Source organism: Xiphophorus maculatus, chromosome 13 (assembly GCF_002775205.1).
Source record: "Xiphophorus maculatus strain JP 163 A chromosome 13, X_maculatus-5.0-male, whole genome shotgun sequence".
Lineage (NCBI taxonomy): Eukaryota > Metazoa > Chordata > Actinopteri > Cyprinodontiformes > Poeciliidae > Xiphophorus > Xiphophorus maculatus.
In genome coordinates this window covers 10,004,208-10,026,678 of record NC_036455.1, presented here as the reverse complement: position 1 = coordinate 10,026,678, position 22,471 = coordinate 10,004,208, and the positions used below count along the sequence as shown (strand labels likewise).

At 37.6% G+C, this 22,471-nt stretch overlaps 1 protein-coding gene across 1 annotated transcript; it reads right to left on the bottom strand.

Moving 5' to 3' along the window:
• Window positions 1-3,984: 3,984 nt before the first annotated feature.
• LOC102232622 (zinc fingers and homeoboxes protein 1-like) lies at window positions 3,985-21,620 on the bottom strand. The gene is made up of 8 exons (XM_014470881.2): window positions 21,311-21,620; window positions 17,794-18,267; window positions 15,795-16,412; window positions 13,680-13,806; window positions 10,437-11,699; window positions 10,202-10,333; window positions 7,538-7,962; window positions 3,985-6,836 (listed from the first exon to the last, which is right to left on the bottom strand). Exons 2-7 carry the CDS (start codon window positions 18,156-18,158, stop codon window positions 7,546-7,548), a joined length of 2,922 nt encoding a protein of 973 aa, XP_014326367.1. The 5' UTR covers window positions 18,159-18,267; window positions 21,311-21,620; the 3' UTR covers window positions 3,985-6,836; window positions 7,538-7,545.
• Window positions 21,621-22,471: the final 851 nt, after the last annotated feature.

Genomic DNA, 22,471 nt, shown 5'->3' with positions numbered 1-22,471 from the left:
TCACCAGGCAGATGTGCCAAAACTCCCCAACAAGGCCCCAAAAAATGCTTCATGTCATTTTGTTCACAAATTCTTCTAAAGCCAGAGCTGAAACCAAAAGAATACAGCCAAAACTAACTTTAGAGAAGCAGAAGAGGAACTGCAAGTGGAACGTCATCATGAAACAGAAGAGCAAGTTGTCTGCACTGGTTAAACTGGTTTCTATGGTGCTTGTGGTTTCTATGGCACTTCACCAGATGAACTTGGCACAGACATTGAATACCTTGAATGGTTCAGGGGGGTTACAACAATACAAAGCCTGAAGGAATGAGGCAGCTGCTGTTCGCAGCTGAAGTGAAAATGTATGATTTAACAATACGGCTTCAGAAATTTTCTTTTTTAGAAAGAATAAAATATTTCAGATCACCAGCTGAGAAAAAGCAGACAGTCCTCAAACAACAACTGAATTTAAAGCAGAGAAAAATGTGGAATTATTCATCATTATTCTCACCTTCGTCCTGGAAAAACCTGACCTGCAGGTGTTCCCAGCAGAATATTGCACCGGTCCAAGATGAGCTGTGCTACATTATTTCAGTCGTTATAAACGTATTGGCTTAAATTTAAAAGAAATAAAAATAAAAACACAAGGAGCTTAGAGGTAAACAAGTACGTAAATATGGAAGCTGTCATTTAAGGCACTTTGCACATAAAAAAAATGTGCCCAATCTCTTATGGATTGGGCATGGATTCCCTTATGCCCAATCCATAAAGAAAGATCTATTTAGTCTAATTCTATAATTTGTGCTCCAAGCGACGTTGTGCTTTAATATTTTTTACATTAGATTTAGAATTCCTAATTGCACTTTCTGAACTATTTGCAAAGAGATTTATCGCAGTGTATTTTTGCATCTTTGACCAAGATAGTCAACTTTTTTTTGTTGTTGTCAATTTCAGTTTATTTTACATCGGCTTTTATAATCCTTATTTTACTGACTGAACAAATTAAAGTTGCATTATTTTTACATATTTGACTGAGCTTTTAATAGTATTGGTGTATGCTGTACTGGTGCAGAGTTAGAAAATAAATGTGTAATTCAGTACATTTGTGTCTTCTATGTTTTTTTAAAAAAGAAACGTTTTAGCTCAATTCATCATTGTTTTTATCTGACTGGTACTGGCTAAATAAACCTCTCGTACTAAACCTCGGAGATCGGTATTAGAATTGAAAATAAGTGAATTAGTGCATCTCTACTTAAAATTTTCATAAAAATTGTACAACTTCTTTTGCCTCTACTGCACAAAACCAAGACTGATAAGTTTGCAATGTTGCAAAGAGAAAAGCTGTCAGTCTCCATTTTTGAGTTTTAGTTTGTAAGAATTTTAATAAGATTTTTTTTTAAATAATGTCTAAGCCAGAGACCTGGAAATCAGCATGCCTCAGCTCCTGTCCTCACCTGACCCTCAGCTTACTCTGCACCAGGCTCTGCTCTGTCTTGGTGAGTAAAGCAGCGAGCTGAAGAGTTGCTGTTACTCTACTTTGAAAGAAATCAATAAAGGTGGTTCCTGCATCTGATCAAGATGTTTCTTGTTTGGGGTTTTTTGGGCATGTGCCACTAGAAAGAGAGCCTGGTTCAGACCCAGAACCAGTCACTAATACCTTGAGATATCCATGGATAAGCTGGAAGAGGGATGTCTCATCAACCTCATCTCAGAGAGTGGAAGTAAAAGGATTAGTGGATGGTATTATATTGGCAAAATTTCAGTTTCTTTTTTGTAAGAACACCTAAAATTTATGACTGCTGAAGAATTGCTGTAGAATCAGGATTTAAAACAATTCTCTGAATTCCTTAGCACACATTTTACTAAGCAGCGTAAAAGTATTTCAGACTGAATTAAGCAGTTAAATTTGAATCTTCTTCTGTACTCTGAGATTACATCAACCAGATTTAAATAGTTCCTTCAACTCTGCTTTCAGAAGACAGATACTGAAGCCTCTGTCTGGACTCATCCTAAGGAGAGACAGGTGACCCGTCGCCTCCAACCTCGCCCCACTTTGAGCTGCTCTGGTTAAACTTTCAGGTAATGTATCATAAAATAAACATCACCACAGTGGTGAGAAGCAATTTTTCCCCCCACCATTTACTTTAGTGTTTTTTAAATTTTTAAATGTTTTGTGATGCTGTAACAGCACATCTGTATCTGGTATTATATATTTACTTTTTACATGGTATATCCTTTAAAACTACATTATGTGTTCTTATCTTCATTTATGGGTTAGTCTTTACAGTTGCTCACACCCTGCGTGGGTTTTGAGAAATTTATTTGGACTAAAAACACTTTAAATTTGACTTTGATCTTTTAAAACCTTTCATTGTGAAATATTCACTCCAAACTGCTCCTGGTCTTAAAACAGCTAAGTTATTGATGTATCCCACTCTGGGCGGTTGATGCTTTTTCTTCACTTACAGTACCAAGAATTATTTTGGAAGCTCTTTGCTGCCATCTAGTGGTTAGTTATTCCTAATTATATGTTTTTTTAGTTAGGATACTAAATGTTTAAACTTTAAATTATTGTGTATGCCATATTAAAGTGAACTTCAACTGCACTTGGCATCAAAACCACTAATATTTTTTAGATTAAAAAATGCAGTTAGTAAGGGTTTAACATTCATTTATAGGGTGACAATTTAAAGAATTGCATGAAATTATTTGAAAGATTTTGTAAATTAACATAATTTTTGACTGAATCAGTGTATTGTAGGATTTTTTTTAAGGTTTGGAGGCATTAGTAGTCTTTATTCAATAGTAATTAACAGGAAAAACAACAAGGGGGCATCCAATTTCGGTCAGCTGCATTGAGCATGACCTCCCTATATGGTGCACCTGCTCTACCAAAATAGAAAAAGTTATCTTTAAAAATATATGTCTAAATTATGGCTTTATGTCTTAATTGTGGCTTTGATTTTATGGTTGCTAAGTAGCCACCACATGATAAAATACACTGATTTTTCTCTTAAGCATTCTCACGGTGAAAGTGCATTCATTTCGTAACACCTTTTTGTTGTTTTACATCATTATTTAACTAATATAGAGGAATTGTTTATGGAGAAGAACACAAAAAAAATTTGCCAAATGCAAAAAATGCTTGAAAAGTTAAAACTATGCCTCCATTTTCTTTTAATGAGATTAATAAAGCTGTGAGGACATATTGTTCTTTTATAAATTGCAATCATTGTGAATTTATAAGCACAAAAATAAGCCTGATTAGCAGCTCTATCTGTATGCCAAAATCAGCTGTGATGCTCCCCTAAAATGATCATTTGCATATAAAAAGCTTTGTTGGCACCACAATTAAACAACAAGATGATGAAAGGAAAAAAAGTAATGTGAAACATGTTTGTGTTTTATGGATTTTGCTCTGCAATGGTAGGAAGGGACTAATTTTATATTTTTAAAACAAACTAACCAGTGGAGACAAACAACAAATAGGATGCGAAGTAACAAAAGCAAGTCGGGCAAAAGATCTCATCTCAACATGTAGCCTATTTTTTTAAACAGGCTACATCTTTAAAATATAGCCTGTTTAAAACATGTTTAAAATGTTTACATGTTGTCCATTAAAGTTGTTTCATGGAGGAACATAAAACAACTCGCTGACATTCAATCAAAACTGGTTGGAAGCTCAGAAAATGAAACCCAAACAAATTCAATCAGATTTTCACTTTTTATTTTCTCGCAGACAAGAAAAAGGTATTCATGAAAGTTCAGATATAATAAATAAATTAACTACTAAAAACCGTTGGCTATTAAAGCAATTGCAAAATAGCAGAAAATGCGTAACTTTGCCAAATTACAGCGCTCACATGAGGATCCATGTTGCAGGTGAAATGATTACAAAACAAACGGAGGTGTTGATTCGACAGTCCACCAGAACTGATTGTTTTCTTTGATGTGTGCATACCCTGACATGGTTCAGTAAAAACAAGAAGAAAGCAGAGGAAAGCAACATAAGAATTGTTTTTAATATATTTCTTTCAAAGGTAAAAACGGAGCCAAGAGATTCTTATTTCTTATGCCTAAAATAGAATGTAATTTATTTGACACAACCTGAAAGTTTAGTTTACTAGTTCACCCGTATCTGAGTCGATAAAAACACTAAACTGTCCATTGTTTTGTTTTCTAAAGTTATTAACTTACTTTGGTGGCAAAGACATAATAGAGAAACGCCTTCTGAAAGACATCATTACTATGTACTCGTTATCATGCATACAGTATTGAGTTAAAGAAAAACCGTTGTGTGAATATTTCTAAATGTCACAATCTTACTGAGTTTGTAGCTTAACTGACTGAGGTAATGTTGCTCGTTTCCTGAAGAGCAAACTGTATTGTATTCTGAATGTGAAACAGAAATCGAACCCTTTATTATTCAAAACATGATTATTTGGGTTCGTTTAAGAATGCTACAAAACCGTGGAGGCAGTCAATATATTACATCAGGATTCTAACAACTGATTTTTTTTTTTAATGCTTTTAGCATAATTTTCTCCAAGAAACAATCAACATGTTTTACAAATATTTAAAAATACATTTTTTCTGTTTTTTTCCCAATAATTCATAGGTGTCTGTAAGAAAGTTGGCTAGAAAACGTAGGCAGAATTCATAAAAGCCGGTACAGATTTTTGCAAGTAAATACAATGAAATTACAGTTTCAGAACTCACAAATAAGTTTATAAACTGAAGGTTGTCAAATTAGGCACTTTCTCCTTAAATGTGAATCAAGGAATGGTTTACTTTAGAGGGGTTCTGTTGAGAAATTGTGTCCAATTACCACTTTACTTGCAGTAGTTAATTTTCTAACTGATCTTGGTTTAACAAAACAAATTTGTTTTCCAGCCAACAGCTTGCCAGAGTGGAACCAAGACAAAAGTGGGATCTCCATGTTAAATACTGTAGTAACTTGTTAAAGATACTTTAAATGAAACTAAAATATTATTGCAAATCAGGTCAAAGCTATTTTCCTTATTTAGGGTCCCTTGAAAGTAAGTTTCCAAAGAGAAAAAGGAAGGTCATTGTTCCACAAAGTTGGCCTACTGTGGTTGTTTTTTATGCAGCTTTTATGTTAACATGCATCTAATGCAACACTGGTTTTAAAGTTAGAAAAAGTCATTGTTTCAAAACTTTTCAGTCTTGAATCAAATCCCAAAAACATTTAATTTAGAATCTTTAATGCAACGTTTAACCAGCTAGGTTATGTAACTGCAGAGTAACAATAACTCCATGTACTTTATTAAAAAATGCATTTTCACAACTTTTAGTGTTTGCAATGACAGTGATGGCACTTTATTTACTACTTATTAAAATTTCTTCTACTCGACTTCGTAGTACCTTGCCATCTTGCTTAATTTGTAGTTTTGGAATAGTTTGTTTGATATAATTATTTACATAAAAAGGTAATAGTCTATTTAAAGTCACACCTTGCTGAAGTTAATTTGTGACAAGTTAAGTGTAATTTTCTTAATTTGACTCTGTGATGTGACTCGAGTCTACAAAGAGAATTCAGCGACACTTGTAACCACAAGCAATTATTAGCAGACCCAAACATTATTACCTCTATTACTACAACAGTTGCAGTAGTGCTCAGATCTTTGTCCCTCTCCATGAAGCATCAAAATAAGTAGTTCTACCATGCATTTCTATCTTACTGAATCCCGTCCATATCGTTGCTCCTAAGACATTTTTGTAATGAGTGTTGTTGGTGTTGTAAGTGGCAGAATTTCACTATGCCTCATACTCAGTCTGACAAAATGTTGACTGGAAAGCTGTTTTTCATCCAAGTGTTATTTACTGATCATAGCCTATGAGTGAACCCAATAAAATTCACAATTATCCCTTTACGAGCAACACATTTCAATGTTGTTTAAATTCTTAATCAGTCTGTTTTTATAGTTGTTGGGTTTTCAGAGTTGAGAATTTACTGCATTTTTAATGCTGAACACATTTTTGGTGCAGGATTTTTCTTTTAAACACTTGGCTCTGGTGGAATTACACCACGCCTCCTCTATTTATTCCACAGAAATCTGATTTAACTGAAAGGGTCCTAATCCCAACCTGCATTGTTTTTAAAACAGCATAATTGATCCAGTTATTAAAAATATTGTTTTAGGACTGTAAAATTATTTGGGGAAAAGCAATACAAAATGGTTAAAACACTGATATTGAAAATCATTCCAGTGGTATTTTTTCTTAATTAAAAAAAACTTAACTCAATGGCACCAAATTGCATTTTTAATTCACAGAAAGCTCAAGTTTTAAAAACTGTTTCTCCTGTGAGACAAAAAAAATTGTCTAATGGATTTAGAAGAGAAAGTTTCCTTGAGAAAAATGTTCTTCCATGATTCACAAAAAGAGACAAACCATGCAAGGTCTCACATTAGTAGAAATGTTTTGGATGATTTTTTTTTTCTTTATACAAAGTTTCTTTTATAAGAAAAAAGGACCTAAAGGTCCAAAATAAAGTCCCATTCCTTATAAGAGGGCAGCAAAGGAACTTGCAAACATATTGTTTGGTGAAAGGCTTTGCTTTGTGCATCCACTTGGTCCCCACTGTCCATCACCCAGAAGAAACTAAGTCCACACAGGGTGTATGTCCTGCATCGCCTCCGATTCAGTGATTTTCAGCTGCATCATTACCCCAACTTAATTTCAAGGCACAAACCTCAATCATGTCGCATTGTTTGATGCGGCATGATCTGTCTGAGCTTTCTATGGCCGTCTGCGGGTCCTGACTCGCCAGCTGAGAAACACTATTATGCGTCATCTTGAGTGTTGGCTCCAAAGTGGGGGCAGCAATGCTGAATCTGGAGAAGGAATATGCACGGTAACTTTATAAACGTACAATATTGAAAACTGAGAAGTTTCTACAACAGCTTATAATGTAATAATTATACTTTAAGAGCTACACCTTTATCATTTCTGTCATTGTATGTCTAAAGTAAGTGGCATGGAATAATAAATGTGACACACTTCTGGTCAGAAATGTAACTGCAGTTATGGGCTTGGAAGTCATTCATTTAAACTTTTAATTATGATTTGAACATTTTTCCAATGGAGAACAAAAACATTAATTACTTTTATAAACAATAACTAGGTTTTGAAGTTTGAATTTTCTCAAATGCAAAAATCATTGAAAAAGAATTCATGCAAACACCGTGTTAAACGGTGCATGGAGATGGCAGAAGAAATATTTTGCAGGTAGTTTCTGTCAAGAAATGAGACAGAACCACTGGCTCTGTTGTAAGAATGACTCAGCACAAACGTCAAACTATTAAACTTAATCTAGACTTCACAGTCTTTTCTCTCATGTGTGCACCCAATTCTTATTTTTTTAAATGATAGGAGCTGTATAATCACTCCATCCTGGGGGGGAAAACCTGTCCAAACAAATCATTCTGAGCACCAATAATGAGTGGGTGTGAGTAAATGTCTAAAAATAACCCAACCTGCTTTTACAGGTTGGTGTTTCAGCAAAGCACAAGAACCAAACAAGAAACAAGCCCACCTGCTGGCTCATGTTTGCTCCTCAGTCTGAGGCTGTGAATGGCTGACACCTTCAGATTCCTCCTCAACAGCATCCTCCTCCTCTTCCTCTTCCTGATTGGGGCCCTCCTCTTTTTCTTCCCTTATGCATTCATCATTTGAGGCCACCTCTCCTTGTTCTTTTGCCTCCATTTCTCCTTCACTGTCTCTACACTCAGCTGTCACCACCTCGTCCTCTTCTTCCTCCTCCTCCTCACCGTCCTCCTCTGCCTCCTCGTCGCTGAATGGCTCCATTCCCTCCTCCACCTTCCTGGTGGTCTCAGAGAACCAGTCTCTTACTTGCTCATAGCTCATTTTGGACTTTGTCACCAGATCGTCCAGGTCTCTTTCGTTCAGAGCTCTGTGCTTGAGGTAGTAATCCTTAAGAAACGTCTTTCCAGACTTCACCTGGAGAAGAAGCACAAAGAGAGAAATTACAGATGGAGATGTTTATCCACTAACTCCAGTAACAGTATAATTAATCCTTGCTTCAAACAAATATGTTTGCAAAATAAATGCTCTATAAGAGTAAGGATTCCACCAATTTGTTTTGATTCAGGATTGATACCTTAAGAGTTGAGATGCAACAATCAGAATTTAAAATATTTTTGTAGCATTTCTGCTATAAATTGTCAACATTTGATAGCTGACAGCTGATAGCAGACTGTATTACAGAGGTATGGAAAAGCCTCTGATCAAAGACACGGTTGTTGTATAATAGGCCTGTCACGATAGCAAATTTTGCTGAGCGATTAATTGTCTCAAAAATTATTGCGATAAACGATAATATTGTTTGAAGACCTTTTTACACTGATTTAATGGAAATGACATAATAATCCATGCGATTTCTTGCCAAAGATAAATACACTTTATTTTCAAAAGAACACTAAACACTGGAGCTGATAAACAAAATAAACAAAACAACCAAAAACAAAAATAAAATGGTCTCCATTAACAAAAAACGCACTTGAAAAAAAAAACTAAACATAAAGTAAAAGTGGAAATAAATACTGCATTCAACCAAAAGAGTGCAGATTATGAAGTCTGTATACTATATTGCCCTTCAGTAATAATTAGATTTAAATAGAGAAGATGAGCACATCGACTACCTGATGCAATAGTTCACACTACATGATTTTTTGCTCCTATTTTTCCCCTTACAACAATCTTAAAAGGTTGGTCTTTCTAAGATTGTGTGGTGTGTTATGGTAGAGCATCGTTGCCCCTCCAATCCAAATCAGGGGGTTTCCCGACTGGGAGCTTAAGGCAGCTTGTTGAATGTGACAGGTAGCCAATCGTGCTTTCTGAGGGGAAATTACGGAGGGTAATCCCAAACAGCCGAAGTCCAGCTGACATCGGAGATGATATGTGGAAACAACATTAATGTTTATTCAACATGCAAAGAATATAGAAATGACAAGAGGAGGAGTTGGAGCGAAATTGCTACCGCAGTTGATAAACCTGGTAACTTTTCAGCTGTTCTTCGTTAACGTGACGTAAATAGGTTATAATGATTTTCATTCAGTCAGGACTTTACGCTGACACTAGCCACATGCATTGCAGGTAGATTGTAGTAAAGCATTGATTAATGTCTGGTTTTAAAATTAGTTCACTGGATTTGTAGCCATTATTTTGTGCCCATTGTTGGACACCACACGGCAGGACCGAACCCGATCGAACCGTCTACCTAGGATTTCTGTCGGCTAATGTGTGGTCTGTCAGGTTTTGAAAATGGGCCGACAATCGGCCGACAGCTCTGAGATCGTGTAGTGTCAGCTGGGCATTACACTAAGGAAATGAGGGGGGGGGGGGGGGGGGTGGAGGGGGGGTCAGTGGAGAACACCGGAGTTGAGCCTTTTTTCATTCAGTGTCATTAACAGAAATAGAAAAAGGCCGGAAGAGAGGATAATGCCGATAATTAAAATGACGTCGGTAGTTTTAATTTATCATACGATTAATTGATTTACCATTTATCGCAACAGGCCTATTGTATAATATTCTAATTTAGAGGATGCTCAGGATTCTCCATAATTTTCTTGATTGTATGAAGAATTCTTACATCATCATATCCAAATGTTCCACGGTCGTCAGAACAGAACCAGTTTCCTTCAACAAATTGTTTAGCCTCTTTTACTGCCCTCAAAACATCCCTCTGATGATGAAAGTAGCTAGCTTTAAGTTTGCTTTACTCGTTATCAGAATCAACCTGATAGAACTTCGGTACGGTGCGTTTACAGATCATTCAGTTTGAACTGGCTAGTAAACGATCATGTGATCCGGGTCACCAACCTGGTGGTCTTTACATCTAAACATAAAATCTTAAATTTACACATTATAATAAAACCAGAGCTGCTATTATTTTATGCTACAAAATTTGATCATCACAATAAAAGGTTGACTTAATCCAGTGCTTCTCAATTCCAGTCCTCAGGCCCCCCTGCTCTGCATGTTTTAGATGTGCCTCTATACCAGAACAGCTGATTCAAATGATTGCGTGACCATCCAGTACTGCAGAAGCCTGTTAATCACCCATTATTCAATCCAGGCGTGTGGCAGAAGGGAAACACCTAAAACATGCAGGCAGGGGGGGCGTGAGGACTGGAATTGAGAAACACTGAAAGTCTTAATCCAAAGTTTATGCACAGACCTTGATGACTCCTACGCCATCTTGTGGAGAACGCTTGCAGGGGTACGGCCGGCGTGTCCTCCTGGACCAACCACGAAACCGCTTCCTGGACTTTTTCTGGCCTTTTCCTGCACCATTCAATGCCTCGTCCACCTTGACAACACAAAACAGCAAATAAGACTTCAGGTACCTGAACAAACTATCAATATTGTAAAGCTGGCATCCTAGTTGCATGCAGTTAGGAAACTTTGTGCACCTTGCCACTCTGGTACAGATAGTACCACTTCAGGTTGCTGTTTTTGCAGGCGTAGCGTGTGTCTCCAAACCAGTTGACAATGTAGGTCCGCGGCAGGCCAGTCTTCGTCGCCATCTGATCGTACTCCTCAGAAGTTGGCCACTGTGAGTGAACAAAGGCTTTCTTCAAAATATGAAGCTGCAGTGGGGTCTTCTTCAGGATTTTTCTCCCAACATGGCTGGTGGTCTGTGTCTCCTGAGATCCAACAGGCGTCATGGATTTCACCTTTTCCTCGATCTCTGTATCGCTGTCTTTTAACAGCGCCGCTAAAGGCGTTTTCCGTCGTTCCGTGAACCAGGCATCCACCTCCCGTCTCGTCAGCTTGGTTTCCGCACGCAGCCGGCTCAGCTCCTCGTCTGAAGGCATCTCTGATTTCTCGAAGCTGGCCTCCAGGATGTGCAGCTGCTCTGTAGTTTTTTCCTTGAACCTCTGTGGCGTAAAGTCGGGAAAGGCGTGGCGGAATTTGACGCGCGTTTCGCCTGTTGACCCGGAAGAACAGGGAGCGTTGGCAGTGGTGGGCGAAGAGTCACTGGCATCGTCACTAGAGTCTATAACAATGGTGGTGGGAGTGGTTGTGGGTGCATTGATTGCGGCAGTGGTGAAGTCTGACAGTGTTTCGCCACTGATGTTTTCAGTAAAGCTGGTGCTGCTGCTCCTCCCTGCTCTGCCTGCTCCTGAGAATGCTGCCCTGCTGGATGAAGTTTCACTCAGCAGCAAGCTGTGGTGATCCCTTGAGTTCCTCTGGTTGTAACGTGTGTCGCTGAACCACTTCTTTATTGCCCTTTTGGAGAGTTTGGTGACCTCCATGAGCCTTGAAATCTCCTCCTCCGTGGCAAACTGCCTCCTGCTGTAGCTGGCTTTCAGTTCTGCCAGCTGTTCTTTGGACTTCTTCGGTTTGGTAGCTGTTGCATCCAAACTGAGCGACGTGCTAGCAGACGAAGCTGAAACCTCTGCGTTGGATTCAGGGGCTGAAGCTTCGGCTGCTTTGGGCTGGTTTCCAGGCACCCCAGCGACAGTCAAAGTGATGGGAGACGCTACGGGGACGGTGCTCCCGCTGCCGGCCACCTGAGTGAGGACAAGACCTGGCTGTCCAACAATCTGACAGGTCTGAAATATGGACTGCAGTCCATTTGTAGCTGCACCGATGTTGGCGGGGATGACGGTGATGGTCTGGGGAATGGTCTGAACTGTGCCGTTAAATTTCTTTCTCCTTGCCTCCTCCACCTGCAGAGAAGAGGGGACATAAAAATATTCTTTTATTTCATGGATATCTTTTTTACCCACTCAGGCCTCCAGGCAACAGAAGCTTTTTCTTGCTTTCCATCATGTCAACTTTACTAAGGGTGAAGTTGATCTGTCAGCAGACCTCTGTCTGCTAGATTGTTTAAATCTAGCAACAAGTAGTTCCTATATTTAAACAATTTCCCCTCTTGACACAAAATGCCTTTCAAAATCAATACCTGCCCTTGAATTCCTTTAACTTTTTGGAAGTCTCTTCAGTATCTCTACCGGCTTTGCAAACTAAGAGTTCTTCCTCACTAGGACAGTCTGGAGTGGTGAGTGCAAGTTGTAGTGTTTCTCTTAAAGGAAACACAACAACTTAAAAAATACTCTAAAAAAAGATTTTGCAGTAGAATGATGTGATTTTTCAGTCATATTGACATAGATGTATTTCGCAAAAAAGCATTAGAAACACTATTAACACATCATACGAGTCACGTGATCAATGCCAGATGTTACTACTGGTGAAAACAACAGGGATTAGTAAGAGAATGATGGTTTATGTTTATTCCGGACAAAGCTAAAAATAAAAACTACTATCAACAGCATGTGAAACGCTCATCCCTTTCCATTTGACTTAACATCAATATAGTGTAGAACTGAATTGGCGATTATATTATAATTTTTCACAGTTTTACATGCAAAATGTATATTTTTTGTACAATTTTGGTTTAATTATCTCAACATCTTGTTTTTCCACTATTGGTATATTTTGGAGTCTGTGGACTTTAGTTATCAATTAATTATTTTATGATTATTTCAATAATTGATTCATCGCGATGCATCCGATTATTTGTTTCAGCCGTACAAGAGGCGAATGGAATAATAGTGAAAAAGTCTGCAGAGAGGGAGAGACTGCTTGGTTTGCAGGACTGATCTGCTGCATTTAAACTACATCAGATCCACATCAGACGGGACAGAGGATATCTGAATATCAGCTTTAAGTCTGGGTTTGAACATTGTCTGGGCCACTTCACCACATGACCATGCTTTGATCTCCTCCATTCCATTGTTGCTTCGACTGTATGATCATTGTTGTCGGAAGTTTAATTTTGACCCTGGAGTTGAGTCTTTTTGCTTTTAACAGTTTTTGGCCAGGTCCCCTACAAGGCTTGTGACACTTTGCAAACAAGACATCTTGTGGCTTTCTTCCCGGCACTTTTGCGTAAACGCCACATTAATAGAATGCAAGACTGCTGGAATGCTGCACTGAGGTCCAACAGAACCAGCAATGTAGTCTGTATTTACGCAGATGTCATTGAACACTTTGACCAGGGTGGTGTCAGTACTGCAAGACTGAGAACCGGTGATAATAAAATATTTGGGATAAACTGATGTCTTTCCAAATATTTCAATAAAGCATTGTAGAAATGAAAACAAAAAGGTGCATTAAGAAGTGTGTTCCTCGCTAAATTAAGAGGTGAATGTACTTTCTCACTTTTAAACAGAGAACTTTTTTGACACACACTAAATGCAAACAGCCAAAATTCCCATAGCAAACTATACAAATAATCTGTCGTAGGTCTAAATTACCCAACAGCTGCAACAAATTACAGCAACTGGAAGGAGATGAGATAAAAAGCAATAAAACTCAAGCACCGCATAAATGAGGTCATATAATCAATAAAATCATCACTGCTTTCCAGCAAATCAACAGAAATTACTTTTAAAAAATCCTCCAGGTCTGCCAGGCAGCTTGCTCCAAAGTGCTGAGAGTTAATCAAACACATTCTGTTTCTTTTGCACTTACAATAAAATCCACCCTTGTCTCTACATCATCAGGCCGTAATGCTGAACTACGTTCTTTGACAGTGCTAAAGATCATTTCAAAATGAAAGCAGTTTGTTTGTGTTATCATATTAGTGACACAATAAGATGTAAAATGGCAGCAGGAAATGTGAATTGCTTGGCTGAAGCACTGACCTCCTCTGGTGTCCAGCTGACTCCATGTTTGAGCCTTTGGGCAGAAAACCAGACTTTGATCTGCTCCTCACTGAACTTTGTCTGTGCCGACAAGCCGATGATCTCCGACACCGAAGGATACGGAAATCTGCGATGTAAATAATAATAATAAAAAAAAACATTTTTTCATGTATTTGGGAAGACATGGAAAAGAATTGACAGTGTTTTCCCTTTGCCACTGTGTGTATGCTACTTAAATGTGTTGTGTTTCTGTAAAGTGCTACAATATGTGACACTGAATGTCTAATTCTACTGATAAAAAGATGAGATGAAAACATTTAATCTTTTAAAAACACCAAAGGTAGTTAGTTTTTTTTATACAGCAGGTTCACTTTCCAATAACGCAGAAACACTGGTTTATTACAGTTGTGGAGAAAAAAGTTTTAAAACTGACAGTAATTAAGATTTTCACTAACTTTACAGTTAAAATTTTATTTTGGCAGGTCTCATGGAATCTATGGTGCTATAAAAATTGTTAGATTAAATGCAATTACTAAAATGGCAATGAAAGTTAGTGAAGCAGGCTTCAATCTGCTATAAACATGCCAGGAGAACAGAAGGTAAATACTCCCATGAGTTTTGTGTCAGCCCAACGATGTAGCAACCAGAGACCATTCACATGTGAGGTTGCCTCTTGTCTAAGGGAGTGGACTCACTCACAATTTTCCATAAAAACACTGCCATAGAAAAAATGGGATCAAAATGTCCCCAACAGCAACCAGGGGAAAATGGGTGAGGAGCAGAACATTTTCCAGGGCGAAGGAGGTCAAAAGGAAAAGCTAAAGCTGTACAATATATCAAATCACAAATGTTTTCACAATATGTGCGGAAAAAAATCAGCTTGAATTCATTATTTTATAGATGCTAAAACTTTTATAGATAAAACTTTGCCTTCCTACAACACATTTAGGTACTTGGAGAGATTTGTACTGTCTCTTGTGTCCGCAACAACTGATAACTCTGTAACGCTCAGGGGGAAAAACTGTGATGATGGAAAAGACAGTCAGTAGAGACAGGATAAACCTAGTCAATATTATCACTGGAATATTTAACAATAATACTGAAATTTCATGAGTCATAACCAGGCAGATTCTAGAACAGAAAAGATGTTTCCAGTTAGGACACTACAATGAATCTCTGGTCAATCTTCAGACAGTTAGAAAGCAAATAAACTGAAACTACCTGAAAGCATTGATGAAGAAAAAATGGGTCAGTATGCCAGGATCAAACAAGTGGACAGTGATGATAGGCTTAAAGCTTGTTAATAAAAGCTTTAATAACTTATGAAATACTTATGATGAAACAAACATCAGACAATAACTGAAGTACAAAAGTTTGTGAAAAGCAAAATTTATCAGTTTCAAAGAATATTGTTTACACATATTGTTTATACTGTTACTTGCATGATGACTCAGTTTGAAACTGAAATGAAATATTTTAAGAACAGAAAGTAAACCACTGACCCATGCACTGTTTATAACAGCTATTTTCCATGGGTTTCTTTTTTTGACCAGTGTGACACAGTGGCTGTTTGTCCATTGGCCATACAATTGTACGACCTGGAATTGAGAAAATAAATATGCTAAATGGAAGCACAACAATGACAAAAAAATGTTGCTATTTTTTTTTCAATAAAGCTTTTGTGTTAGAATGAGGTCGTTCTTCAGCCGTATTGAAACTGGTGTGTTTCGCAAAACTGCAATGGAAACACTTTTTTCACAACACACGAGTCACACCAACTATCAGGGGTTTTTAGCGGCGAAAAAGATGCCACTAGTGTCGTTTTCACTTTTGGAAGAAGATGACAGCAAGTAGTAGGACGATGATGATGATGATGCATATTTTTTAATGACTTATTGTGTGAACAAACTTATGAGTGATTTTAATTGCATCTTATTTAATTGAAATATTGCTATTGCGAAATTAAATTTTTTTGACATTAGCAGAATATTGACAATGTTTTGCGCACATTTGTAATGGAAACGCAGCTAGTGTCATGTCAAAATCCAGAACTCTTAATTTTGGGAAAACAATATTTATAGTGAAAAAAATGAAGAGAGCATGAGGAGGATTTACCTGTTGTAAGCACTGACCAGCAGGACGTTGTTGTCCATGGCGCTGTTGTAGGTGGGGATGCTGCTGATGGGGATCAGGAGCTGGGTCTGGGTACTGTGCTGGTTCTGCAGGGCAGACAGAACCTGGGCCAAAGTCCCCGGGGGCAGAACAGTGCTTCCTCCTGCAGAGCCCCCTTTAATCTGCAGCATGTTGGGGCTGTTAACCATGATGCTCTGGGGGATGGTCTGGACCTGCACCGGCGTGGAGACGGGGATGATACGCGGGGTGGACGCAGCAGGAGTCGGAGCTGGGGACAGAGTGGGCGGCTCCTGGCTGTCGTCGTATTCGTCATCGCTCTCTACTTTTATGACGTCATCAACGGCCAGCTTATGAGCCGTGGCGAACTTTTTAGGCTCCTGTCTGCTTTTGATTTTCATGATGGGTGTTTTGCTGAGAGGGATGGCTTTGCGGGACATTTCCTCCGCCTCGTCCTCCTCCACTTTGACAAAGCTGCCGTCGAAGGTGAGATCGTTGACCGTCTGCTGGAAGATGGTCTCGTTGTTTCGCTTCACCATCGTCCGCGTGAAGTTGTCCTCGCCTGGGTGCAGCCGAGCATTGTGGGCCTGAAGTGTGTCATAGCTAAACACAGAGGAGCATTGATACTTAATAGAAACATAACATCCAACTGTAGTCCAGTTTTGTATAATTGCCTTGAAACTATGGCAAAGATACCACTTCCCAATGATATTCAGTACTTTGAAAAAGTATTAACACCCTTTTTTATTTTTCCACATTACAATAACAGTAATTTGTTATACATCCTATGTATTTTAATAGGATGTTATGTGTTAGAACACCAGAAACTAGTGCATAAAGATGCAGTGAAAAAAAAATAAAGCATAGGTCCTAAAGTTCCAAATAAAAATCAGAAAAGTGTGGTGTGCGTTTGACTTCAGCAATCTTTAGTCTGGTACCTCTAAATAAATTCAACCATTTACCTTTATGTGTTATAAATGGTACAGTCAAAGTACACACACAAATCAAATTGAGCAACTCTGGTAAGACTTGGTGTTGAAGGACAAAAATGTCCGTCTCTGGATATGCGAAGCTGATGGAGACAAACCTTATAAGACTTGCTGTTGTAATTAAAAAGTATTTTCTCTGTGCAAATTTTTTCTCTTTTAAATGTCAAACATTTCCAGAATTTCCAGTTGTTTTTTGTATGTCTTATAACCTGCCTATATAAATACACATTATTAACCTTAGTAGGATTTTGTTGTGTGAATGTTCCACAAATAATTAAACAAGCCATGTAAAATTTGTTTCTGATCTGGTTTTGTGGCATTTTTACTGACCGAGATCAGCTCTATTTCAAAACCTCTAACTTTTGGAGCTGACAAGTAAAGAAGGGAGTATCCTACAATTACTCAAGGTTTTATAAATTTTGGTATATTTATTATATTGCTAATTCCTAAAAGAAATAGCAGTTTCAATGGTTTGGTGGAATTTAAGGTCCAGTGTAAAAACCACAAGTCCATCTTAACATCTATGTCTACAGACATAATACGTGAAAAAACAGCATTTACTCACTGTTAGACTTTGTCATATGTTAAAAGAAGGGAGTCTGGAAAAAGAAGCATTTTTCCCTGTTCAATTTGCTTTTTTTCATCCTAACAGAGTCCTGAAAGATGATTCAAGGAAATTCCAAACGGTTTCAGACTTTTAAACACTGCATTGTATTGAATGCAGAATATAGCAAATGCAAGCCAAACTTTTCAGATTTTTAGTTGTAATTTTTTTTTTAAAAACCATATGTCATTGTTGTCTACCACATAAAATTTTCTCAATGAAATTTGTGAATACTCTTAAAAGGCACTCGACATGAGAAAACCGTTGACTATAGCCCAATAAGACTTCATATTTATGAAGAAGAACCATGTCTACAAATATATGAGGCCTGAAACTAGTGTCCAACACTGACAGTCTAGTGTCAGACAAACACCCAGAGTGATCATTTTACCTTTTAGTGTGGTAGTCACACTCCACACACACGTAGGAGGCATTAATGATGACATCGGGGTGCTCTGTGTCCACATGCATGGTGAACAGGTTCAGCTCTGAAGTCTGGAAGCTGCAGTATTTGCACTCGTATCCCCCTTCTGCCGTGTTCAATTCCAAGTACGGGTCTGACCCGACATCCTGCCCGACATCAGCGTCCTCGGCTTGATCCTCCGACAGAACAGGAACCTCGGAGTAAACTGCAGCCACGTCGTTGCTATCCTCAGGGTCTGTGATGTCCATAACGTCCTCCACCTCCTGATCTGAGTCTATGGCTTCCTGAGGAGGAACCATGCAGGGAATGGTTGATTTTCTCCTGCTCGCCATCCTTAGTTGTGGTCAGCTTAGCAGAGTACAGAAGATGGTGTGAGCTGTCCTGTTAGGGTTCCTTATGTAAGGATGCTGGCAGTTGAAATTTATCAGTTATTTTTGACTCCTGAGGGAAAAGAAAGCACATTATGTTGCAACGTTGCAATCTTAAAAGAAAGCAACACCGAAGAAATTTTAAATCTGTAAACAGCAGTGCAATTTACAGGTTTTTCTGACATTTAGCAGCTCTACTGTTGTCATGATAACAGGAATAATTTTGTACTGTATACTAAACAGTTTCAGGTTTTATTATTGGTGATCATTGAAAACTAAAAAATTTCATTCTTAATCCGAACTGAGATCAAACCATATGCCAAGTTGGGCTAACCAGAAAACTCTTCGGTGTGTAAGTTGTTACTGAGTTACAAAAGACTCAGATTTAACTATTTGAAGCAAAATGACAAGTTTAAAAATAAATTAAGGATTTATGGACAATATTAAAAGAAAACTGTAGTTTCTAAATAAGGGTGCACCGATTGCAGTTTTCTGGCTGATCGCCAATCATCGATCTTTTAAAAAGCCTAACTTATCAATTCCAATTTTGGCTGATACCATGTTTTTGTCTGAAATGTTGCTCAATATATCAAGAAAGTTGCTGAATTGGCAACAGTGGGGTGACTATTGTTAACTGTAAGTGTGCAGACATGACCTGGTCAGCCGGTTTGTCAGTCAAACTCTCACAGGAGAAAAGAAAAGCACAGTGGTTGATTTTTAGACCTTTGCCAAGTTTGATAACATCGGTGGATATGATTGGCTTCACATGTAAAAGTCGGACGATCACTGATCTCCCAAAATTAAGGAAATCGGCACTGATAAACCTATCTAAACATTCTCTGTGGTTCTACCAGCTGTAAGTCTTTCAGTAGATAACAGGAAGGTTGAACGAAATAGAGTACTGGATTTGGAAATGTTGGAAGACTTTTGGAAATTTTAGTATTACAGTGAAGCTCTACATTCTCTGGAGAACACACACTAAACCTGTTTTTTTTCAGTAATGTTATCTAGTTGCACTAATTGGTATTAGATTATGCTAAAAGACAGTTTCAAACACAGTTCTCACTGAGTAATGATATTCAAATAAAACTGATACTATTAGCAGATCAATACTTTACAACACTGGCCACAAATCTAAGATGAGTACATCTCTAGTTTCTCTTTGGATGCTGGCTGCTTTTCCATTCATAAATTATTATAGAACCAGATTGCTGACGCACATATACTATAAAGTTTTTTAAAGTTCTGGAAAGTTGTGGTTGTGTTGTATAATAAGGCTGAAAGAATCAGGAAAATCTGCAACTGCAATGAGGCAAGGACAACATTGATCATGATTGATGACTGTTTTCTTCTTCACCATTACACAATATTTCCACCAGCTTCCCTCAGCATTAGTTTCTCAGCCACTGAAAATAAACATCCAATTTGAGCACTAAGGGCAATAAAAGTGTATCCAAAATGCAGAGTGTACATGTATAACACTTGAAATATTTAAAATAGCTGCAGTCCTTTGGGATTGTAACATTACATACACTGTTATCACAATGACAGCTGCATTATTATATAGTATGTATAATTAAATGGATGAAATCAGAAAACATAATATGAACTGGGCCAGTTTTGCTATGCAGATTAGGTGAAATGATTTAAATTTTTGACTGAATTTCTGTCTGTTGCAGTAGTAATTCATCACATTGGTATAAACACAATACGAGTTTTGAAGACATAATGATGTTAAAGTATGAAGTTAATAGCAACTCTGTACTTCCTTAAACTAATTAATTAAACTGGGTAGAAACTAATTACATTTACTTGAGTAACTTTTAAGGTAACATTATGATACATCACTACTCATACTTGACTAAAATTTCTAGTTACTCTACCCCCTGGGAATAACCTTACTGAATAAAGAACAAACATGTTTCAACCAAAATTGCATGAGACACAGAAACATGCCTACAGTTTATGCTAAAGTGAGACCTCTGGTTTGCTCACAAGCTGTGTGCATAAGACTGACATGACAGTCATGAACATGACACAACCGCTGTCATGAACAGGAAAGAGTCTTCATGAATGTTTATGACTGTTGCCATGAAGTGTCATTTGGTAAATAACAACAATTTTAATGCAAAGTTGACTCCTTTAATGGACTTTTAATGTAAGTTTCAGTGCAACATTGCATAAAACTTTTATTATTTACCAAATAATGCTAAGCTGACATTGTTAATGCACTTTTAATGCAACTTTGCATTAAAAGTGTAATTATTTACCAAGTGACACATCATAACAACAGTCATAACCATTCATGAAGACTCATTCATGTCCATGACAGGTGTTATATCATGTTTACAACAGTGTCATGTCAGTCTTACGCACATCGCTTCAAATAAATGTTACCTTCTAATGTTATCTACTATCTGTTGAGCATTTTGGGCCATTTGAAAATCAAAAAGAAACTGTAAACATTATATATTGTCACTGAAAATACCTTACCCTGTTCTAATATGGCTATATATACACACACATTTCCTACTGTACGTATTTGTTTCATTAACCAAAACATTAAAAAATATTTGAATTTGAAATGTGTTGTTTTGTAATTAAATGTACTATTTTTGTCTTTTAAATACCAGAATTTGCACATAATTATCGTTTTCTGATCACATCACTTTTATTATTATTTCAGATGTTCTGATCATAATAGAATAGCCCTTCTGTGAAGTATTTTAACTCTCTTAAGTAATTTCTTTGACGGTCACGTTTAACTTTTACTTAAGTACAAATATGTTGGAGTAGTGCCACTCTTACTTGAGTAGAATTTTAGGGTACGCTGCCCACCTTTGACTAATTGTAATATTTTATGTGTTGGTGGTGTCAACCCTAACGACCATGCAGCCATAGTAACAAACATACTCAGCTCTAATGTCCCATGTCTCCACAGCTAGCTTTCTGCCTGAAACACCCAGAGGAACGACAACATCCTCCTTGCTAACGTTAGCTATCCCCCCTTTCTGTGACAATGAGCCCAGTCCACATGAGTGGCACTGGGTAACAGCCACCACTAACACCCACCTGCCTGCTGCATATGTTTACCTGCCTTGTCTGTTTCCGCTTACCTGCATGTTGGAACAAACAGTTAGCTGACTAGCGGTTGTAGCTGTGTAGCATCTCTGTTTCGCCCTGTTGATACGCAGTCTTCCGCCTTTTACCCAAATTCACCATGGATCCCATCTGCTTCAGCCCGTCACAGAGCCGCGCTAACATCCGGGCTTGAGCTCACCACCGCCCATTATCTGTGGGGTTTAATGGCGCCGCTTTACAACGCATTGTTTGCTCTGTTATTCTGCTTATGGGGAGGACATTTTCATAAAAAAAGGCACCGCTAGTTTACCGAATCCGAACAATTTTTTTTGTACTGCTCCTGGAAGCTAGCAAGAACTGACAACTGCATCCGGTTGGAGGACGTCATAATAAAAGTCATACTAAAGGTCACTAAAGTCAAACAGGCAAATTTCTCCTTCAAAACGGTGGACCAGCTAGGAGTAATAATTACTTTAATTTTCTTTCCGTAAAAATATGAAATTTTTACAATGTAATACAAAAATTCTGTTTTTATCAAAACATTTCTATTCGTGTTTGTCTTTCAGTATTTGCTTGATGACTGATGTTTACGTGTATTTTTTTTAAATGCACTGTATATGCATTTTTTATTTTCCCAGCAATATCATTTGATATATTATCAAATAGTTTGGTAATTTATATGTGAATGCTTAACATAAATACATAAAAAATAAAGTGCAGATTATAAAACTAAATATTTTTATGTGAGAGTTACTTATTCTAAGCTCCAAGCTATTCTTCTGGTTTTTAAACTATTTCATGCTCAAAGAAAAAAGTAACAGTCCTCTTTTTACTGGCATATAAAGAAGTGATCATTTCAGGGGAACCATATTTCAGGGGAACTATGTCTATCTAAACACCTCAAGCATATTTATCGGAAAACTGCAGTCATACAAACCTGAACTATTTATTTTGAAAGCAATCATAACAGCGGAAGCGAAAAGTTGACGTAATGAAGTCAAATTTGTTATTTTTCCCGTACATCAGCGTGGGGTGAGAAGGTTCATGTACGTCATTGCGTCAGGCAGACGATACTTAACTGCTTTCAGTTCAGGAATATAAAAAGTAAAGAACATAAAAATAAAATACACTGCCACTAAGAGCTACATTAATTTAATAAAAAAAATTGTAGGACATTCAAATATCACATTGTAAAT